We start from the raw sequence: 23,410 nt of genomic DNA on the forward strand, positions 1-23,410 counted from the left end.
GGGATTTTTTTTTATTGAGATGTTGAAAATTTTAACTTATTAAATTTTAATTAGCAATTTTATTGTTCAAATAATTAAAAGAATAAAATGAAATTCGACTAATTATATTACAGTAAAACTAAAGCAAAAAATTCGGCTAGGGTCTAACAATTTCAAAACACGACTCTGCTGAGGTATTCGTAATGTAATTTGGTTCTATTTTCGGGCGAAGACATTTGAATCATTTTTGGGCTGCAAAACAAATTCTTTATGGTCCCCAAGTTATTATAGAGTCCTCATGTTTTTCCGGGATATTACAAGAATTTTTGTACAATTCCTTAGTAATGTCAAATAATATATATAAGTACTCTTTCACTATCTCAGGTTCATTATTTTTTTTTCTCTCAACTTCCCTGATAAATCAGATCTTGCATGTTTGATATTAAAAGTCTGTTTAAATACAAATTTAAAATATTTTAAAGAATTTTTCTATTACAAATAGAGTTTTTTTAATAAAAAAATTCTCTAAAACACTTTTCATCTTATATTAATAGACTCTGGGTCATCTCTTGCATGTTTTTCGCCTAAATAGTTCTAGATTGGTTTTATTGTTTTAAGAGTCGTGATTGAAAATTGTTTTAGAAACAACAAATGTAATAAACAAGCCTTTTCCTTCTTTTTTTTTTTTTTTTTTTTTTCTTTTTCTGTCCTTATGTTTTTTCATTTGGGCCATGATAAGATTTTGTTTTTTATTTTTTTTTAGTAGAAGAACATCTTAACCCTCTTTTACAAATTTAAATAAATCTAGAGTCTCCAAGGGAAATTTCATTTTCACTGCCCAATCGTCATCGTTTTCTATTTCAAAAAAATAAAAATAAAAAAACATGTGAAAAACTTGCCTAAACATCAATAGCACAACTTCAGTAGAAGACAACTCTAGACTTAAAAAAAAAAGTGTTGATAGATAGGCAAAAATAACTAATAGATATGTGCCCAAAGTTCGATATTTAAAAAAAAAATGAAATTGAAAATAATTTTTTACATATTTATGAAAACGAAAAAGAAATTTAACCCGTAACAATATAATGTCATGCCAGCTGAACGTTCAAATCTGAGATGAAAAATGAACTAGGCCTGGTAAAAATATTTGTGGCCTTATGCCAAACTAAAACCTAAAACCTTAAACATGCAGTAAAATTTGTTGAAGTAGATATATAGTAATAACATGTCCATCCAAGCTAGTCCAATAATTTACGTAGGCGATGATGCACATGGTAACGACATGGAGAAAAGTCCAAGCTCTGCACATAGCACAAAAGGAACAGCTACTGAAATGAAGAAAAGTTGTTGCATAGACAATCATAATGTTTTGTGATTCAAAATGAGGCCAATTATCACTCAAATTTCGTCTAGAATGATGACACTAAGGACCCCACCTCATGTGCTACGACAATGGCACGAGACAATTTTTACCGTGATATGAATAGAAGTTGTGCATTGGTGGGTCTAAAGGTGAAAGTATCAGTACCTTTCCTAAGATTGAGCTGTGGATGTTGTCTCCTACTACTTTTTGTTTATTCATTTCAGCCAATATATCGGTGAAAGGAATCATGGGGTTCTGACAATGAACAGATCAAGACCGTGAGATTTGATGTGCAAATTAAGCATATATATTGGGTTTGCTAGTGACAAGTTTTGTTCAAGGGAAAGATAGTTAGCCATGGGGGAATTCAAACACTTTGTAATTGTTAAGTTCAAGGAAGGTGTGGCGGTTGAAGAGCTCACAAAAGGGATGGAGAAGTTCGTTTCAGAGATTGATGCTGTCAAGTCCTTTGAATGGTATGTCTTCCACTTTGTTACATTAGTTTGGAAAAGAATATTATGAACGTACAACTGTTTAGAGGGACTTTAGTTTATGGGAATTTCAAGTAATAATATCTGTTTAAAGAATTGATATCTTTAGATAAATATTTTTTTATTTCCATTTTTTTTATTATAAATAATATGAATCCTCTATTGAAAATAATCTTATTCAAGTTGGATAAAATTACTATTGATGACAAAAGAAATTCTCCAAACATCTAACATATTTAGTATTTGAACATGAAAGATCATTGGTTAAACTGAAAAAACTTCATTATTTAACACAATTACATATTTAGTATTTGAATATGAAAGATCATTAGTTAAACTGAAAAAACTTTGTACTGGTGTATATTTTTCTATGCAGATAAACTTACAAAACAAATTTCTTACATGTACTAAATGGATATGAATTTTGGCCAACCATATCACACCATATTGATTGTTGTAGGGGACTTTAAATTAACAAAAATAATTAAGCATAAACACAAATAGTTAAAGATTTTATAATTTTTTTAGTTCATTTTGGGGGATCATTTGGAGTTTCCATTTATTGTATTTAGCTTGAATACTGATGTACTTTACCAATAGTTTCTTATGATATGCTTGCATTTATGTTGAACAGGGGACAGGACATTGAAAGCCTAGATGTGTTGAGACAAGGTTTCACTCATGCCTTCTTGATGACATTCGACAAGAAAGAAGACTTCGTTGCATTTCAGAGCCACCCCAATCATGTCGAGTTCTCCACAAAATTTTCAGCAGCTATAGAGAATATAGTGCTGCTGGATTTCCCATCTACTCTTGTCAAGGCCCCAGCATGATCCTAAACATTTTCATCAATAAAGATTCCCTATTTAAATCTATTTAGTGTTTGTTGGTGCTTATGTCCTCTATTTTTAGTTTTGTTATGAGTTGTTACTGGCTTACTGCCACTCTCGTGCAATTTGATTTTGTAGTATGAGTTATGAATTATAATGATGAACTCTTTTTGCCTTCTTATTGATTGATACTTCTAGGAGTCGGTATTTGATGAAAATATCATTACTCGCTTTGAAATCCTTATAAAGAAGCCAGATCCTAATTAGATTGATGAAGTGAGTGATTATGAGTGACAACAAACTACTGTGGCCAATGTCATCATTCACTTTGGGAGAATAGCATCACTAAAAGGTTAAATATAAAAGCAACTTTTACATGGCAGAGCCAGAGAATGAGAATCAATGGTGCGGAACATGCATACCATAGCTTGATGATAAACAATACTTAATGAAGGATGGTTTCATATTGTATTCCATGTCAAAAAGACATGGCAAATCTAAAAAATAAAAGTTGATAGATTCCCGCAAAAGCAACATGACCTCTTTCTAGCTATTAACATGGGGCCAACTTGAAACTTGATTTCAAAGCAGAAGATTCTCAATATCCAATTTTATGCCTTGCTATCTAATGTCATCCTCAGAGATAAAACTAAAACCCCACACAACTCAGAATGTGATAATTAAAGCATCGTTAGCTGCATTCAAAGAGAAAAGCTATGAACATGAAGCCATTCAAGAAACTCCAACTTCATTATTATTTGCTCATTTTCCATATTACACTATGTACTCCTATAGAACAACATAATCATTCAAACTACTGTGGTGATAGTGATATTAAAACTCAAACATCTTTCTTGAGTCCAAACTCTTCTATTACATCTCTATTAATTAACATCACCCTATGCAGATCCAAAAAACTCTACTTGAGAACATCTCTTGGCCTTTTCCAAGTTTCTTCACTTGCTATAATTCTAGATTACTAACTATATCTCACCCTTGTTCTTCTTCTCTCCATTATATTTCTCCTCTAGCTGTTACTTCTGGTTTTCCTTCTCTTCCAGAAGCTAACTCACTCCTTCTTTACAACTGCACAAGCAGAAGAGACTCCATTCCATCATTTTTGGGAATTTGCAAAGGCTTACATAAATGTGGAGCTGCTGGTTCAACCTCTTATAGGATTCAAGAGCAAGAGAAAAATCCATATTCATGTTTAGTTATTGAAGATCTGCAAGAGGTTGACAAGGGCTTTCGTCCTCAACATTTGAATTGCTCTCATTACAGATTGGTGCATAGAAGTTCCTCAAAAGTTGAAGGTTATGAGTTGGGAATATGGGTGTCCTTTGATGTGCCAAATCATGTAGAAGATCTTTGTAAAGAGTGTGAAAAGCCTAATGGCAATTGTGGTGTTGGGTTGAAGTGTTTGTGCCATGCAAAAGAGTGCAGTGAGTGCCTAGATCTCTGACATGCACAAATAATTTGTTTGGATATAAATTTAAAATAGCTTTTGAGAGTTTTTTTACTTAAAGAGTTTATTCTAGTAGGAAAGTTCTTAAAAACACTTCTTTGTAGCCAAACAGGCTCAAAGTCTTTTAATTTTACTTCCTTTTGTTTAATTTATTTTGATTCCATGCAAATGGTTTGGCGACTCTGATGATGTTTTTGCAGAAGACAAGATCATCTCAGAAAGTGGGTCCATGAAATATGTTGGTATATATTTCATGTTATTTTCTCTTTCCTTTCCTTCACTGGTGCATTAGCCTTCTTCATGGATGTCTAAGTAGCCTTTTAGAGATTGATTTCTTAGGATAGAATATTTTGTTTATTTTTCATTTGCTATGTATGATTATATGTTATAATGGTCGAATCTCATATGTTAGAATGTAACTGGCACAACTATTATTTTGGTAAACTAAGACAAATTTTTTTTTCATACATATGGATCAAAGATCAAATTTCTAATCACATGCTTAAAGAGCAAAATTATTTATTAATTATGTCACATTTTATTGGCACAACTTTGATATCAATAAATATCAATCACTCAACCAAAGAAATCAAATTGATCTTCAAGTAAGTCAACTCTAAATTTGATAAAATAATTGCTTAATTTTTTTTTAATCATAGAAGAAGGTTTATTATAATGTGGCTGTTGAATACATAGGCAAAGTAGTAATGACATTTCAAATTGTTGCCAGAACAGAAGCAGATTAATGTGCAGATGATTCTTATTCTTTACTTATTTATCACAGGGCAGTCTAGGCAATTATCCAAGACACTTATTGGATCATTGGCACCCTCAAAGAAATTAATGCGACAAATACTAAATGGAGGATATTGATAAAGAAAGTGTAAAATATGAAGCATATATGATGTATCTGTCTGAAGGATTCCGAATCAAGTAGACTGAGATTTCATGAGCAATAGAAGCCAAATCCTTGACAATCTAGATGAACTCCCTATAAGAATATATGAATCGAACGATAAAGCCATAATACAAATTGAAAACTAGTGGTTTTATTACACTGTCAGTAAGCTAAATTGTACTATAAGAGAAATAAGCCTTTAATAGAAAAAGTAATTCATTAGAAAATCTGTATCTCTTGAGGCGTTAGGATACAGATTTGAGGCTTTCTTCGTAGTTAATTGGTCAACTTGGTCAAACAAGTAACCAACTAACAAACAAATCAATTCAACAAAAAAAAAAAAAAATCAACAAAAATGATTACTTAAACAAATTCACAATTGTTTGGGCTTTTTCATGGGGTTTTCTTTAGTTATATATGCATTAATCTATCTTATGTGGGCCAAGCATTGATTTGGACACACTAGTACTATCGCGTTCCTTCCACCTGCCAAAACAACCTTGTACAGCACTTGGTATCAACAAAAAAATAAATTCGATTAGCATCTATGTTTGACCATTGGTCTCGATATGGTAAGAGAATATTCATATCCAACTTGATGCCACATAGCATCATCATATACAAGTGCATCGGCATATAATTCCGTATTTTGTGGGAGAAAAATTCTTTACATAGAAGAGTGATTGATTGTCGTTTTTATTATTTTTATAATAATAAATTTAGGTCTAAACCAACTCTAAAAAATTAACTTGGAAAATAATTATGATATTATCTTAGAATAGTAAATTTGAGTCTAATTAAACTTTACAAAATTAGCTTGGAAGATAAAATTGCTCTGCACTTATATATTATTTAATTGTCTAATATCTGATTTAAGTTTTTTTAATAATTACGAAAGATGGACTCATCAACTCGATAAAATCTGGTTTGAAAAGGTCAGTTAGTAATTAACCTAGGAAGACAGACAACTTCCTAGTTTCGAAACTTGAAAATCAGTGAGATCATGTTGATAAATGACCTTAGAGAGTACATGACATTTCATTTCAATCTCGAACGCTAATAATTGACCTACTACGGATAAACGACCCTACAGTATATATCATAATTGAGAACCTTGAATTATTGGAAACTAAACTTTGGTAGATCCATATAGTTAGCATCCTATTCCTATGTGTTCGACGGTTTATACGGTGGAAAATGATGTCTTTTTAATATTTAGTTTAATAAATTAATATTTGAATCCCATTAAGTCGTCATATTTTTCATGCAGGTCCAAGTAAGGCATGTGCATTATGCAGTCAAAATGATGCTCACCACCAAACGCTTGTTCCCCATAAGTGCAAACTGCAAATGAGATTGATAAAAGTTGCCACACTGCACGATCCACGATGATTAATTAGTGAAAAAAAAAAGAGTAAAAAACATTACCCTCTAATAACGTTTCAAACAGCTTTCCATGCTGTTCACTGTATAATTATCTACAGTCACTAGTGTTTAATTAGCTTACTCAAGCTACCACTTTACAAATTCAAAACACGTTTGTATTATTATATATGAAATGTTTGATATAGATGCATTGTAGAGTGAAAGGAAACTACATTTGCATGCGAGAGAGAAAGCATTCACATCATCACAGACCCTCCAAAGTCAGAAACATATAACGAATCTGTTCAGAAGTCGATGACTAAGGGGAAGACCGGACCAACTGGCATGAGAATAATTTTTCATAGATGCTATATTTTTTCTATAACTATTTATAGAAACACTAAGATTAATCAAACAAATTTTAGTTATTTTTAAAAATCATAATTTTTAAGGTTTATAATCCTTAAGAATCATGATTATTCTTGAATATGAAAAAACTTATTTCATTTTCTAATAATGTAAAATAGTTTTATATTATTATTTAATTATATTTTTATAAGATTATAATTATAATTTAATCATTAAATTAGTATTTAAATCATTTTAGTTAATTTTTTTTTTAAAAAATTAGTACACGTTTATTTAACAGATAAATCTAAAAACTTAAAATAGTATATTAAATTAAGGTTTAATATAACATCATTTTAGGCTCATGAACATTTTATGATTTTTCAATTAGGTCTCTCTAAACTAAGAAAATTTATAATTAAGTCAATATTCATTTTTTTATATTTTGTATTTTAGTCCCTAAAGTTACAAAATTTTTTACAATTCATGAAATTTCACTTAATATTATTGATAGATATAAATCATGTCATAGAAAAATAATTTAATATGATTGTCTAGATATGTAGATACTATAAATATTTTGTAAAACTTCATAGATTGTAAATGAATTTTTAATTCTAGGGACTAAATTACAAAATTATAGAAATATGAAAGATCTAATTATAAATTCTTTTAACTTAAGGGCTTAATTAAAAATTGGTTAAAAACCTATTTTGGTCCCTTATAATATTTTTTTTGTTTTAATTTAGTCCCACTTTAATTTTTGGTTTCAATTTGGTCTTTAATAATTTAAATTAGTACAATCTCGGACTTCTGTCCAAATTATTTAAACGAAGTTAACTGTTAGTCACGTGGATGCCACGTAGATGCATAGGTGGATGTCAAATTTCTTTAATCTACTTGGAACCAGAACGACCGTTCTGAAACAAGAACGGCCCGTTCTGGTTGCACATGTTGTGTGTTAATTTTGCATCCGGAACGGGCTGTTCCAGATGCAAAATTAACACACCACGAGTGCAGCAGAACGGTCCGTTCTGGTTTTAGAACGAGCCATTCTGGATTCAGAACGGGCCATTCCAGAACGTCAACAACATACGTACGTTCAACAAAATGTCGCAATGTGGTTCAAAAATTGAAAATAAAAATTCATAACATAACATAAATTCAAAGACAAAAATATGGTTCAGAGACTGAAAACAAAAATTCATAACATAACATATACTAAGAAAGTTCAAAGAAATTACTGAAAAGGGAAATCATCTGGATAACGCTGAAAGTGCCAATAATACATCTTATCCACCATATAACACTAAATGGCTGTCAAGATATCAACATTATCTACCTGTACATGTGGTTGTGTGGTGAAATATTGGTCCTGTGTGTCCTCTTCCTCTTCTTTAGGTTGTACCCCCTCAAAAACAAGTTGTTGTTGTTGGGGTATATCGGTCAATGACTTCAAGGGAAAACACCATGTTGTTTCATCCTTGACTGTATAGTGTCGATTTCGTAGTAAATAGTTCACTCCAGTTTGACTAATAATGAAATAAAACATGTCACCATTGTCCTTAGTGATACACTGCATTATCCTTAATGATACACTGTATAGCCCAAATGTTTGGTAATTGAAGTTATCAATCCTCATTGACAATATTATCGAATCCAATGTTTGAAATGCTTTGTACCTTGAGTCTTTTTCCTTGCACGATTCACAACCGTGATTTAGAATCACGGGCGTGAACTATAATCATCGACCATTTGTGTTTGACATTCTGAAACCAGAACAGTCCATTCTGAAACCAGAATGACCCGTTCTGGTTCAAGATGCATTAAATAAATTTGACAATCACCTATGCATCTACGTGGCATCCACGTGACCAACAGTTAACTTCGTTTAAATAATTTGGACGGAAGTCCGACATTGTACTAATTTAAATTATTATGGACCAAATTGAAACCAAAAATTAAAGTGGGACTAAATTGAAACAAAAAAATATTATAAGGGACCAAATTAGGTTTTTAACCTTAAAATTTTTTTAAAAATTAAGAGTAAATGATATATTTAACCTAGAGCTATCAAAGTGGGCTTAGCCCAATGAGCCAACCACTAGTACAAAAATCACTTTTAAAATTGGGGTTTTAAAATCGGCTCATTAAGAACCGATTTTAAAAATGTCAACGCCTATATTTATTCTTTTTCCCTCCCTCTATTTTCTTTAATCCTTTCCTCCATTTTTTTCTTTACTCTCTCTCGCACTCACATTTAAAGTTCCTAGCTTTTCATTTTCTTTGTAAGACTATATCAAGGTAATATTCTAATTTTTTTCTCATGTCTTGCATTTCCGTAAATTTCGAATCTGAAACGGCCTGTTCTGCAGTCAGAATGGCCCGTTCTGGTTGCAATACGGGCCGTTCCATACTACAATTTTCGGCCTTTTGAGGAAACTGGAACGACCTGTGCCAATTTAAAAGTCTAACTTTTAAAATCGGTTTATGCATGACCGATGTTAAAAGTTTTATACTTTTAACATCGGTTAATGACCGATGTTAAAAGTTCCATTTTTTGAAATTGGCTCTTTTAAAATCGGTTAGAGAACCGATTTTAAAAGTAAAAAATGACCGATTTTAAAAGTATTTTTTCCACTAGTGAACCCGGCCCACCACAGGTTCATGCCGGATTGGGTTGAAAAAAAAATTAAAAATTTCAATACGGGTCAATTTTGAACTCGGCTCACTAACAACACGGCTCACCACGGGTTCAACCCGTGGTGAGCCGGACTGACCCACCAACCCGTGATTAATTTTTTTTAAAAAATATAATAATTATTGGGCCATGGTGCAACCTAACATGAGACAATAATGATTTAATGTTGGACTGTGATTTGTAATTTTTATGATTTTGGATTATATTCGAAGTTTAAGATGATTTTGGATTATATTTATCTATTTTAGATTATTTAGATTTGATTTGATTGTATTTAAAATTATCATTTAATTTTAAATAGCATCATTTATGGATATCTTAATTAAGAATCTCAAATTTTTAAAATAGGTTTAAATTTTTTGAGCTTTAGTTGTATATTAAGAAAAAAAGATGAAAAAATAATTTTTTTTAAGGTGAGTCAATCCATTTAACCTACCAACCCGTGGTGGACCGGGCCGGGCTAGGCTGGATGACCCATTTTGACAGCTCTAATTTAACCTAAAATTTAAAATAGAGAAATTATATCAACGCTCTACTTGCTGTTTTGATTTCGTGTGATTAATTTTACGCAATTTTTTTACTACTTTTATAGTTTACGGCATCTCTTACAGAGAACATAATATAATAATATTTTAAATAATTATGAAATTAATATAATATTTAAAGAATGTCTATTATGTTTTTATAGTAAATAATTAAGAAGAGTAAATACACAAGTATATGTTTAAGAAGCTAATACAATGTTTAGTAAATAATTATGTTTCAAATAATTTTATTTTTGACAGAAATTATATTTCGAATAATTAAGAAATTGCTTCTGCCAATACCTTCATAAAAAAAATAATTAAGAAGTCACTCATTGCAATATTTGATGCAACGATGGAATAAAAAGTTTAAAAAGTGTATGACTCCTTGGCTATTACAACTTAGAAATCAGGATAAAAATTTCGAGTTAGGATCAATAAATATAATAAGCATAACCTAAGTTGTTTTGCTTAGAATCAACTATTATAAACGCAAATCAAAAATGATTAAAAATCAATCAAAATACTCTTCCATTTGTGGTCACTCGTCAATATTCAGAAAACGTGAATCATAAATGCATATCACCTTTCCAATATTTCACTATCAATTCCATCATTCTACCTTAAAAGTCTTCAACGAATAATTATCCTCCCTCAAGCCACGCGAGGTGGCGCCGTAATTTTATATAATTTTTTTAATTTTTATTTTATTTTATATAATCTCATATACTTTACTTTATATATCTATAATTTAAAATATAGTTTTTAAAATTTTTATATATTTTTTCATATAATTTTAATCTTATAGTTTAAGATAATTTTTTTAGTCTTTTTATTCATAATTTTTTTAATTATTTTAGCTTTTGTCGATAATTTTTTTGTAACATTTTTTTATGTTAATATGATAGAAATATTAATTTAATTTTGTATGTTTGATATAAAATTTATTTTTTTTAAATTATTCTAAAAAAATTATATCTCTTAATGTTTCATATTTTTTTTATCTTTGTTTGTGATATTCATTATCAAGGCACTTTTTTTTACAAGATTAAAGATTTTTATTGTGTTAATATAAAATAGACAATGTTACAAAAATAATAATTAGAATTAAAAATATAAAAAATTGATAATATAAAGATTAAAAAATTTATCTTAAATTATAAAAATTAAAAAAATAAATATAAAAACTAAAAAAAAATATTTTAACCTATAAGAATAAGAAGTAAAGTAAGTAAACTATAGAGATTAAAAAAAATATTTTAACATGGTTTTTATATAAAAATTGAACTAAAATTTTATAATTATACATATATACTAAAAGAACTGTTTTTAAGCTTCACGAGATGCATATATATCTTACATAAACGACAAGGAAAATATAAGTTTAATTCCACATTTTAATATATTTATTATAGTTAATTAATGCGTAATTTTGATCTTTAATAAATTTTGAAGTAATTTTGATTCTTTAATTTTTAAAAATATAAATTAAATAGACTAATAATTGATATTATTTTAATTTAACCAATCTTATATTAAATATAAATCTAAGATGTACTTCTCTTGTGTGAAAATAAAATAAACTCTATGTTATATGTAGTGTGAAAACCAAATATAAACTCATGTACATTCTGAATGCCACAATCAAATCATTGTACGATACAATGTCTTCACCCCTCTTTAAATACCCCTCCAATTCCCAAATTCCATACTACATATGTCCTATATTCCCATTACCAAATTATTCATAACTCTCACTTTCCGTTCTCAATTACTAAACTTCTCTCATTACCTCCACAATGAATTTCGAGATCGAATCACCATTTTCTTTTCAATCTTCCTCTCTCATATGTACACCACCTAAAAACCCTAACCTAGTTTCAGAAACATCACAATTTGTCTCACACAAAAGGAAAGGGGGAAGAAAGAAGTTCAAGGAGACTCGACACCCTATTTATAGGGGTGTCCGACAAAGGAAGGGAAAATGGGTGTGTGAACTTAGGGAACCAAAGAAGACATCAAGGATTTGGTTAGGGACATACCCTACACCCGAAATGGCAGCTAGGGCACACGATGTGGGTGCCCTAGTAATTAGGGGCACCTCAGCCATATTAAACTTTCCAAATTCACTTTCTTTTCTTCCAATTGTTAACTCATCTTCTTCACATAAAGATATTCGAGCAGCTGCAGCAGAAGCTGCTGAGAGTTTTAGACCTATAACCTCTTTTAACCAAAAGATCGGTCGCAAAACTAAATGTAAGAGATTTACAAAGGTTTCATCAATAGAAGAGAAAAAGAAGAAAACAGTGTTGGAGTCTTCATTGAAGAGCATGCATAGTTTGGATCGTGAAAAATGTGATGCTATCAATAGTGGCACAGAGAAAAGCATTGAGGATTTGTCTTCAACTCATGTGTTCTTTGATGAAGAGGCTTTCTTTAACATGCCAAGTCTCTTGGATAGAATGGCAGAGAGTTTGGGTGTTTTTCCACTACCATATCAGGATTATTTGGATGATTATGCTTATTGCATGGACTTTAATTTATGGACGGATTAACCATCAACCTTCAAGTTCAACCATGGAAGAAATGTATGTGTTTAACGTTGAGACAGACTTTGCTTTGTTCATGATTTATTATTAATTGGCCATTTACGTACTCATATAAATGCAATAAAATTTAATCACACTTTGCGCCTTTGCTTTGCTTTGTGTAAATGTAAGTGGGGTGGATAAGGAGATATATGGATGGCCATTTTTATTTTAATTTTCACTAGTTTAGGGTTTTTTTGTGTGAAAATTTACTGAAATTTTACATAAAATTACAACGTAACAGAAGCATTAAAGAAGTCATGTTACAATACACAAATTCCCATTCACTAAAAAAACACGACTTCACCTTAAAAATAATTATGTTTTTGTAACACGACTTCACTAATTTCTAATTTTTTTTAAAAAGTTGCCCATTTTAATTTTTTTTTATCCATTTTGGTGAAAAAGAAAACGGAGATGGATTGACCTTATAAATTTGCAAATTAATTTCAATATACATACCATTATCGGTCCTTTTCACATGTGAAATTAACTAAATAAAAGTTGGTAACTAAAAAGAAAAAAACTAACAAAAAAAAAAAGAAACGCGGCATCAAAATCTTTTATTATATATATATATATATATATATATATATATATATTTTGACAATATTATAATTCAACACTACTAGAATTTTTCTTATTACATACGATTTTTTATGCGAATTTTGCAGAAAAATTTGTAAGAAACGTTATTCTTACAAATTTTTCTGTGAAATTTTTTCTTCAAGTAATACTTTTGTAGATAATATGTTTTCATGAATTTTAAAATTCACAAAAATTTTCTTATGACATTTCTTGTGAAAAAAATTCGCAGGAAAATTTCCTGCGAATTTTTTTTGCAAGAAATTTTATACAAAATTTTCTTAACAAAAAATTAAAGAAATTATTGTAAAACATTTATTGCAAATTTAAAATTCAGAGGTAATTTTTGTGTAAATTCTATTAATAATTCTTCAACTTTCAAATGTTCACAATGAATTTATTTTAATTCCATGCCTCTAACATGTAATGCATAACTTTTTAAACTCTTAGATTGTAGATTATAAATATAACATTTAACCATAAAAAATTAACTTGTAAGGTAAATGTTGCCCCCAGCTTATATTCTCTTTAATTGCTTTATTTCTAATTGATGTGAAATTTGATATTTTTTTTAAATATTAATTAGATCATTTCTTTAGAAAGAGAACTAATTTATTATATTGAACTACAAAATTTTATTATTATAAATTATTTTAAATCTTAAAATATTTAATATTCTAAAAATAATAATTTTATTTTAAAAACTATAATTAAATTAAAACTCATCATCATTAATTTATACATTTAATTAAAATAAATATTTAATGTATTAATATTTTTAATTAAAATTAATTTTTATGAAATATTTATAAATAATTTAGTAAAATAATATTTTATTAAGTAAATAATTTTAATTTTAAAATTTTATAAATTATCATTAAATTAAAACTCATTATCATTAATTTATCATATTTATAAAATTTTATATATTTAATTTAATTTAAATAAAAAATAATTATAATGATATATTTATAAGTAATTTAGTAAAATAAAATTTTTTAATTAAAATATTTTAATTATTAAACTTATAAATTTAAAAATTTTCTTTAAATTTTTCCTGTAAATTAAAATTGGCAAGAAAAGTTACCTACGAAATTTTTCTGTCATTTAGTAAACATTACTTGCAAATTTAATTTTACAAGAAAATTCGTAAAAACACAAAATAAAATTTTTACAACCTTTTCTACAAATTGTTACTATGAATTTTTTTTTATGATGATTAAAATTACAGCAAAATTTGCCAAAAAAAAATGTAGATTATTTTTCATAAAAAAATTTATAAAAAATTCCTATAAATTATTTTTTACAAATTAATTTACAAAAAAATTATGAAATTATTATTGCAAGAAAATTCATAAAAAAAAAAGAAGATATGCAAATATTTTTTTTAGAAAAATTCACAAGAAAATAAGGTAGTGCAAATTTAGTACTATGTACATAATATTCATTACTTATTTACTATATGATTAAATGAATTACACATTACCCATTTACTCAATAAAATGAGATCCGAAGTAATTTTTCAACATCCTACCATAAATGGAAAGGTAGTTAACTAATAAGAGACGAAATAAAGCTGGTTAAGAATTCAATGTATGAGTTTGAGTTTTCACATGATGATTTGAACATGGACTTGATGAAGATAATACGTATTGTATATATAAGAAAGCTATTTCATATTCAATGCATTAACATTTTAGTTTAATAATACACGTCACTCTACTTTCAATCTCCCCCTTGTCAATATAGAGCTGAACCATACATCATTTTTTTTGTGTGTGTGCGTGAACAAAAAGATGGAGTTATCTATTGTATAACTTTTTTTTTTTTTTTTTTAACTATGAGACAGATAAAAAGTTAAAAGAGATAATGTGTGACACAAGATGTACCATATGAAGTAAGATAACGTAAAAAAAAATCTTTGGAGAAGCTATGGATTGAAAAAATTTCACATGAAATTGCTGTAGGCTGATTTGGCTGGTCTTGTTGATTGTTTTGTAAAGTGATTCCCTTCTATGACATGTATTTGTTAAAGGGAATCACTTTTGTTGAGGGGATTCATTTGTGCCTTGTGTGCTGTTTGTTTTTCCGTGCCTAACTTTGTTACTCTGCGTACTGTTAGTACACTTGTTTAATAAATCTCCACTTAATTTGTCTATAAAAATAATTAAATTATATGTTCAATTTTAACTGTGTGTGAGAGTGAGATTAGTCTAATCCAATAAGCTAAGTGATAACCGTGACAATTAATGTAACAAATATATAAGTATTTAGATACTCTTTTAGACTTTTACATAGACTTGTAATCCATAAACATTACTTGTAAGTTGTAATCCATATTTATGATGAATAAAGTTTTACTTTATATATCCTAACTATAAATATAAGTTTATTAGAAAGGTAACTAACTTTGGTTAGACAATTTTAAAGTGATAATTAATGTGACGCACTAAAAAAAATGCAAAATAACAACAACCAAAATTAACGACTGAAGGAGTTTCTCTACTTCCTATGGTGCTAATCATACAGTCATGATTTTGTATATTCATGATCACCAATGATACTCACTGTCATCATATTTTTGTTGAAAATAATTTGCTAAGGCAGTCATTTTCCATATTTTGTTAGTGTTGTGATCATAATTAGTGCTATAAATGTAATATTATTTTTTCTTCTAAAATTTAATATATTAAATAATATACAAATATGACCAATAAAGGGCTTGAATATGAATGCTACCTCTAATCATTTGGAGCATAAAAGTTCATTATTGAGTAGTTTTACTCTAGCTTAAATCCTGTGCAAATTGGATTCTCTTGCCTTTTTAAAAAAATAATAATAATTAATGATTGTTCTCCCATCTTATATTTTGATCAGTGTTCTCTTGCTTATCTAAACACTAAAGAAAATTCTTTTTATAAACTAAATCAATTTCTTGCGAGTCATATGGTTTTGTCTGGTAGAGAGTATAGCATTGTGCTTTGTCTCAATAATAATAATAATAAAGTATGCTAACTTGAAATTATTTTTCCCACACAACAATGTTATTTTTAATACCGCTTGCATTCTATGGATTTATTATGCAGATTTATGCAAACTTAAATCCTGAGCATATATTGATCAATTAATTAAAAAAATCCTCTAAAAACTAGTTTTAAATTAATCAACTGATAATTAATTATAGAATTAATTGTATGAACATGGCATTAGTGTCTTGGTGTGGTGTAAAGGATAAATCACGTGTGGCATTAGTGACTTGTGTACAACGTTGGCTTAGGACTATTTTACTAGAGAAATGGTTTAACCTTCCTTTGTAGGAGGGCGATTGCTTCATGTATTTAGTTATACTTATGTGTGTGATGATATTTATTGGAAATATTTTTTCTGTGAAAGATGTTCGGTAAATATTTATCATTTTTAAAATATTTTAAATTTTTTTTTCATTAAAAAAACATTAAGAAAAGCTACAATGAGAATTTACATTTTTTTAAAAAAGGTATAATGAAAGAAAGTGGAATGTTATGTTAGAGAATGACTTCTATTATTGCCATATAAATGCAACAAGGAAAATGCTAATCAGTAACCTAAAGATACTGATCCTAAAGATATTGGTTAAAGAATTAAAAGTGAAAAACATGTATTGAAAATTATATTCATTAGTGTAACTTCTTCATCGTAATTTTTAATAATAAAAAAATTACTTGTTAATTTCTTAACTTATGCTCTTATGTCACTGGTTAACAGACCCATATAACATTGTCACATGAGAATAGAAGAGAGAAAAAATACGTAATATAAATATCATTGAATAAATCACGTCTAAGAATATTATTTTATAACTTGTACGGAAGACGGAAATGTTACATTCACAAATTCATAATCCGGATAATAATTTTGCAACACTTAATCAAACAAATCTAGACATGATAATGTAACTTTATGTGAATAAAAGATATTCAACTATCTATTTTTTTCAACTTTCTAATAAATATAGAAATAAATATTGTTCACACATTTATATTTCTGAGAATAGAAGATGACGTAAACAAAGATTCCTGAACTCATTTCCCTTTGAAAGAGCTAAAATTGGTGAGGGACCTAGGATCCAATTTTTGATGATTCTACTACTGTACATGTCAAAAATGTTGTGTTGTGCCTTGTGGGAAAGATGTATACTCTAGTTATTGTCGACTTCTCCTTTTGTTCTGTTTACATTTTTTTATTTGTTTTTATATTGTTATTTTTATTTTTTTTTACCTTTTCATATTTCTCTTTTTCTTTATTTTTATATATAGATAAATTTGGGTGTCCATCACATCATATATAGAAATGAGTTCAGATTTAAAATTTAGAGTTCGTGTCCTACTATTGATCGAGTGAATTCATACTAGTTCGAAAAGGTCCGATATGAAGGCAACTAATAAACCAAAACACTCAAAATCTAAAGCCAGGCCCAATACTTTCTAAAGTTTCGTTTATGGGCCTTCACGTAGGAGAAGTGAGAACAACATTGGTAGGTAAGGCTTCGTTTGGAGCATATTTTCACGTGGTACGGCTACCTAATAGTCAACACTTGAACCCCCATTTCTCTGAGGAAGAAATAAAAGCCCAAATCACTACAATTCACTTCGACACAAAATTAAACTTTAATTCAATTTTTTTTCTTTGTTTTTTCTCCATCCAAACAAACAGGACAAAAATTTAAGGAAAATTTTCAAAATATAAATTTCACTGAGGTAACATTTGCAAGTTAATCATAAGAATATACCCATTTGATTTGCAAGTTTTGTACTTCAATTAAATTATTGGTAACTGAAATCCTTTACCCAAAAGTTCTTACAAGATCTTACATACTTCTCCACGTGAAGGTGCGCAAGGAATTCGGGAAGGTTTCCACAATACTTTATCAAATTTAACAATCATTCACCATTCAAATGCCCAAAACATTTTAGGTTAGATATGCTTCAAGTGAACTAATGAAACAATTAAAGCACCATTGTATCAACTATAATTTCTGAAATTTTTGTACTGGTTTTTCTTTATTTTGATAATTATATTATTGATACATAGTATCATCAATTTTATTAATAACTAATTTTTGTTATAAAAAAAATCTAACCGGTTAGCTTGCTTAAGATGAGCGAGTTATACCAATTTAATACTATAAGTTGAGGCCTAAAAATAGGTTACCCCTATACGATTGATTGATTGCTGAACCGATGGAGGGTATCATTCGTGCTAGCCCAAAAGGGAGAACATGCTGTTAGGTAGAAATAATTGCATACTCGGTCAAAGAATATATATTGAAGGATGATACCCTAAACTGTAGGTAGATTCTTAACATATACTTGCAGTACTGAGAACAAAAGGTGAAAGACAAAGTACCAAAACAATAGGATCATTATTTCTGCCTAACAATTCTATTGAATTTCTATCTTTTTACCATTGAACAGAAAGTAGTGGCAATAATAATTGATTTTGCGTGTGGACTAGAGGAATGAAGGGACCAAGGAATCACGAACACATGTCATGGATTTTAAGGGCATTGGAACAAACCATCATGTAATGAATGGTTCCACCATGCCACCAGGGACAATAACATTATTTAAAATGTTCAAGTTTGGTGCTAATGATTCATTGATTCTGATCTGAAGTGACCCAACTAGTTCATGCCTAAGTGCTTAAATTGCTTTGAGAAGCAAATGGAAATAAACCATACCTTGTCGAGTACTTGTTTTGTTTCCACAGTGGATGGTTATCTTTCTCAAGACCCTTTTAAGCAACGTTACAGTGAACAGCTACAAACAAAATTGTAAAGGACAAGGTAGAATAATGTGGTCAAGATATTGCTCAATTCATTTGCAAGATTCTCGACTTTATTCTCTCCTGTAAAGGCTAAAAGCAACTCAATTATGCGAACCAAGATCTCATTTTCCCTTTTAGCAAATCTTCACTGATATACATGTCTTAATCCCAAAACTCTTTTCTTGATTCTCTTTCTTGAAAAGAATAAAAATAAATAAATCTAACTCATCTGTACTGTTTTTTTTTTCACTAGTGTTTGGTAATTGGTAGAAATCCAGTACTAGCGAACAGTCAAAGATCAGTACCATTCAGGTCCCGAGGAAAAACATAAAGAAACTAAGATCACATGCTCAACCAGTGAACCAACTATTCTGATATCACTCAAATTTCTGCAACTCAAAATTTATTTTTCATTCATTTTCCTATGGTAAAAAACAATTAGTGTGTATCCTTTCAAGAAGAAAGGGGAAAGAGAAAAAACAAAGAGTTAAAGCAAGAATCAAATATACAATACACACAAAAAAAAAATGTTAAGAAAATTAAGATGAACAAGTTCCCTTATCTTAAGAAGGGATTTCAAGTTTGAGTTCCAGTATACAGCTGTGTTAAATAGTCAGATGACACATCTCAGAGTAGTCTTACTTGGCTCTAGCAGGATTGAGGATCTGATGACTAAGTTCCCTTATGAACTCTTACAGGAATAGATCAACCAGGAGAAGTCAACTTTATCTTTATCTTCTTTCTGAGTAGTCTTAATTACTCCTCGAACAGGATTGTTTGATGCAAAGGATGTGACGAAGAAGATTTAGTTATGAACTCTTACAAGCATAGATCAACAAGGAGAATTCAACTCTATCTTTATCTTTCTGCACCGTCTTCTCCTCCAACCACAATCTGCTATCCAAGCCACTCCTAGTCCTGAACATGAACACAGCATAGCCAGAAGAATCAGGATTGAAAAACCAGTTATGAACATCCCAAAGCAAATCCACCAGCAACCCATCAACAAAAATGGTTTGATTCCCCCTAAAGTTCCACTGCAGCCTCTTCACACGAATCACCGTCTTCTTATCAATGCAAACAGACAAAACAGGAGCCTTCAGCCCCTCACTCTCCCCACTGCATCTGATCAAAATGTCATGCCAAGTGCCACTGTCACAAAACTGAGCCTTCGTGGCGTAAACCGCGTTACCAGAACAATGCTCACGCCGTGACAAAAGTGTCACATTATTCACAAGTGTTCTTTCTTTGAACTTGTTGTTTTCTTGACCCAGAATAAGGCCTAGTTCTGCATCAACAAGAATTGCCACGTAAAACCCTTCAACAGGTTCGGGTCCAGTGTTGTACTTGGCCTTTGTAAGGTCCCAAAAGACTTCAACCTTCGAGTCTCCCAATTCCACCACCTTGCTTCCCTTCTTCTTGCGGAAGAACCTTGAACTGGTGTTGAGTCTGAAAGAGGGTGCCACGTGGCCGTCGTCTCCGAAGGTTATGGTGAGGCCTTGATAGGAGTGTGTTTTGCACCACGTGACTGTGATGAGAAGCTGCTTTTGGTTGGAGAGGGTTGTTTTGTAGACCGAAGAAACTGTGTTTTGAGTTGAAGGTGGTGTTGTTGCACTATGAGGTATGCAAGCGTTGTTTGAGTAGCTAGAACATGAGGAGTGTGACACACTCACTGCGTTTTCGTTGAAACATGATATTATGTCTGTCATGTTTTTCATTTTGCATATAGATATGAGAAACTAGAGGTTGAGATCTGAAGTGTGATGGTTTTGTGAAGGAAGGTGAATGCAAGGAGAGAGAGAAGGAAAGAGAGTGTTGTTTCCCAAGAAGACCATTACCAACATTTAATTTTCATTAACATGGTCACATTCATATCCTCTCTCTCACAGTACCTTATAATAAGGATGTATTAATTAACAGAAGGAAAAGAATAGAAGAATGATGCGCAAACCTAGGTGGTGTGCCCTTTTAATATGTTTCGCCGGTTAATAACTCAGTACCATTTTAACATTATAATTTGGGAGTTGGAAAAGGAAGATAAAAAGGCTTACCCAAAAGTGTATCCTTCTTCTGTGCCCTCTATTTCTTTTCAGTTTTCAGTACTTTCTGTGACATGATATGTTATGCTTTAATTTAATTTTGTAGCTCAGTAGTTCGAGGGACAAATATATTGTTAAATATAATATGTATATAGTAAGAACAGGTGAATCAAATCATATATATCATTCTAGTTTAATTGGTAGTTTTAAATTTGAATCATTATGTTAAATATTTAGAAAGAGAGTTGTGTAACTCTATATCTATATAATTTAATCTAACAACATATATATTTACATTAAAATGTGCGTTTTTATTAAAATAGTATGTAAGTTGATTATAGGTATGTGAAAAAATGCTTTATTTCTTTGTCAAATATGGGTATGGCTTAGCTAAAGCATCTTGAAAATGGTTGAAGTATTTCAGTTACAGGTAAGCTAAAATTTCCAAGGGCAGATCAACAGGAATCAAAACCCCCAATATTTGGTGGAGATTTTGGATTTTTGACATTGTCTGAGGCAAAAAAATAAATTTGTGGGATAGTAGATTTGTGGTTTTTTTTACCCTTTTTTTTTCTCTGGGTCCAATTTCCCCTATTTTTTGTGTAATAACCAGAAACATGAAAATGGCAGTGGGGAAACACTGAATAAATGTTGGCCCACAAAATAAATTAGGCCTGTAGACCCCCCCCCCCCCCCCCCCCCCCCCCCCAACTCCTACTCCCTATACTAGCTAGCTGGACAAAGGAATTTCCCTGATTTTTCCCATCTATTTATCTCTCAAAGATAATATTTTTTTTTTATCCAAAATCCAGAATAAAATATTTAATATAACTGGAATGAAGTGGGACTACTATTTTAATTAGTGATGCTCTACTTGTTACATCCTTTAATTCCAAAATATCAAGTAGTTGCAGTTGGGAAAGAAAGGGCAATTGAATATGAATCATTAGAGTCAATGATTATTAAATAATAATTCTACATCATCTTTTTTGTGTGTGATTCTAAATCATCTTATAATTCTTTCTTAATAATATTCCTAATTCTTAAATGAATAAAATAAAGTATTGGAGATTTGTTATGTTTTTTAAATGTTGAATATATTTATTATAAGAAAATGGTTAAGATTATAATTTAAACGTTGGTCAACAGATCCAATTTCCATATATCTTCTCCCCCTGACCTCCCTTTCTTTCATTGCTATTTGCTCCCACCAAATTTGAATCGTGAATTTGTGAAACCTGGGCTCTACAGGCACATAAGCTTTACATACAATTGAGAAATAAAATAAATTAATTTTAATCATACAATTAATTATAAATGGTCAAAATTTGACATTCTCATCTTATCACATTAAATAGAAAAACGCCGGGTGTTTACAAATCAGAACAACTTGGGATGATCTCAATTGAAAAAGCCACAAACAATTTTCAAAGCCGAGAAGTGAAAGAACATATAAATGTGTATTTGATATTTCACTCGTAACGTTAATGAAAAAACATCAAAGTTAATATAAGGCAGTCTCTTATGTTGGGATTAAGTTTTAGTGGCATAATGTATACAAAAATGATTCATGGACCCATATGTTAATCTATATCTAGGAAAAAACAAAAGAACAAGATATTCAACTGAAAAAATGCAAATGTAAAAAGGATAAAGATAGAGTCTAATTTTAGTACACAATTACCGTAATTAAAAAAAAAATACACACTCAACTAACAAAACATCACGACACATGAATTGAGTGTATATGTTATGAAATATATATTTTTCTAGTACATGTAATTACTAAGTTTGTTACTTTAGTGGTTTTAAGGTTTGTTTTTGAGACATTTGGTATTGTTAACATTAAAATAATAATTCATCAACAGAAGTCATATTTTATAAGAATAAATTAATTATTAATTATTAACTTTAGAACATTATGTAAATAATATTTATGGATAAAAATAAAATATAAAAATGCAATGAAACAAGAATGAAAATAAGTGTGCTTAGATTAACTTTCAATTATACTAAAATCAAATAGAAAATTACGGTGAGGGCTAAAGTTATTTGTTAAACTTTTTCAATTTTTTACAATGAGTTTAGAGATTAAAATTGATTTTACAAACTATCTAAACACACTATAAATATGAATTGGAAATCAGCATACACAACACACAACATACAACAAGGCAAGAGGGACATCATTACTCTCTCCACTGAGGTACAAGTGTTGTGTTTATGAACCCCACCAAGTCTGGTCCTGGAGCATGCCAAGTAAAGATCAACACTATGAGTTAACCCTCATTATGAATCAAAAATTATGTATAACCGGGTCACTTATTACATATATGATATATCACTTTATTTTCTTCTCTTTTTTCACCCACCTCAAATAGAATATTTTAGAATGGACAAATATCATAACTCTAAGTAATATGAAACCT

The 23,410-nt window shown here is 29.7% G+C and overlaps 3 protein-coding genes across 3 annotated transcripts; 2 read left to right on the forward strand and 1 right to left on the reverse strand.

Annotated features, from left to right (window-relative positions):
* The first annotated feature begins 1,513 nt into the window (after positions 1–1,513).
* On the forward strand, positions 1,514–2,844 carry LOC109793453 (Stress responsive A/B Barrel Domain-containing protein). Its single transcript, XM_020352925.2, has 2 exons — positions 1,514–1,818; positions 2,468–2,844. Exons 1-2 carry the CDS (start codon positions 1,700–1,702, stop codon positions 2,664–2,666), a joined length of 318 nt encoding a protein of 105 aa, XP_020208514.1. The 5' UTR covers positions 1,514–1,699; the 3' UTR covers positions 2,667–2,844.
* Positions 2,845–12,018: 9,174 nt separating this feature from the next.
* Positions 12,019–12,519, forward strand: LOC109793450 (dehydration-responsive element-binding protein 1F). Its single transcript, XM_083064892.1, has one exon. The coding sequence runs from the start codon at positions 12,019–12,021 to the stop codon at positions 12,517–12,519; it is 501 nt and encodes a 166-aa protein (XP_082921018.1).
* Positions 12,520–19,300: 6,781 nt separating this feature from the next.
* Positions 19,301–21,049, reverse strand: LOC109793452 (uncharacterized). The gene has a single exon (XM_020352923.3). It carries the CDS (start codon positions 20,658–20,660, stop codon positions 19,752–19,754), a length of 909 nt encoding a protein of 302 aa, XP_020208512.1. The 5' UTR covers positions 20,661–21,049; the 3' UTR covers positions 19,301–19,751.
* Positions 21,050–23,410: the final 2,361 nt, after the last annotated feature.

Source organism: Cajanus cajan, chromosome 10, assembly GCF_000230855.2.
Source record: "Cajanus cajan strain Asha chromosome 10, NIPB_CcT2T_4, whole genome shotgun sequence".
Classification (NCBI taxonomy): Eukaryota; Viridiplantae; Streptophyta; class Magnoliopsida; order Fabales; family Fabaceae; genus Cajanus; species Cajanus cajan.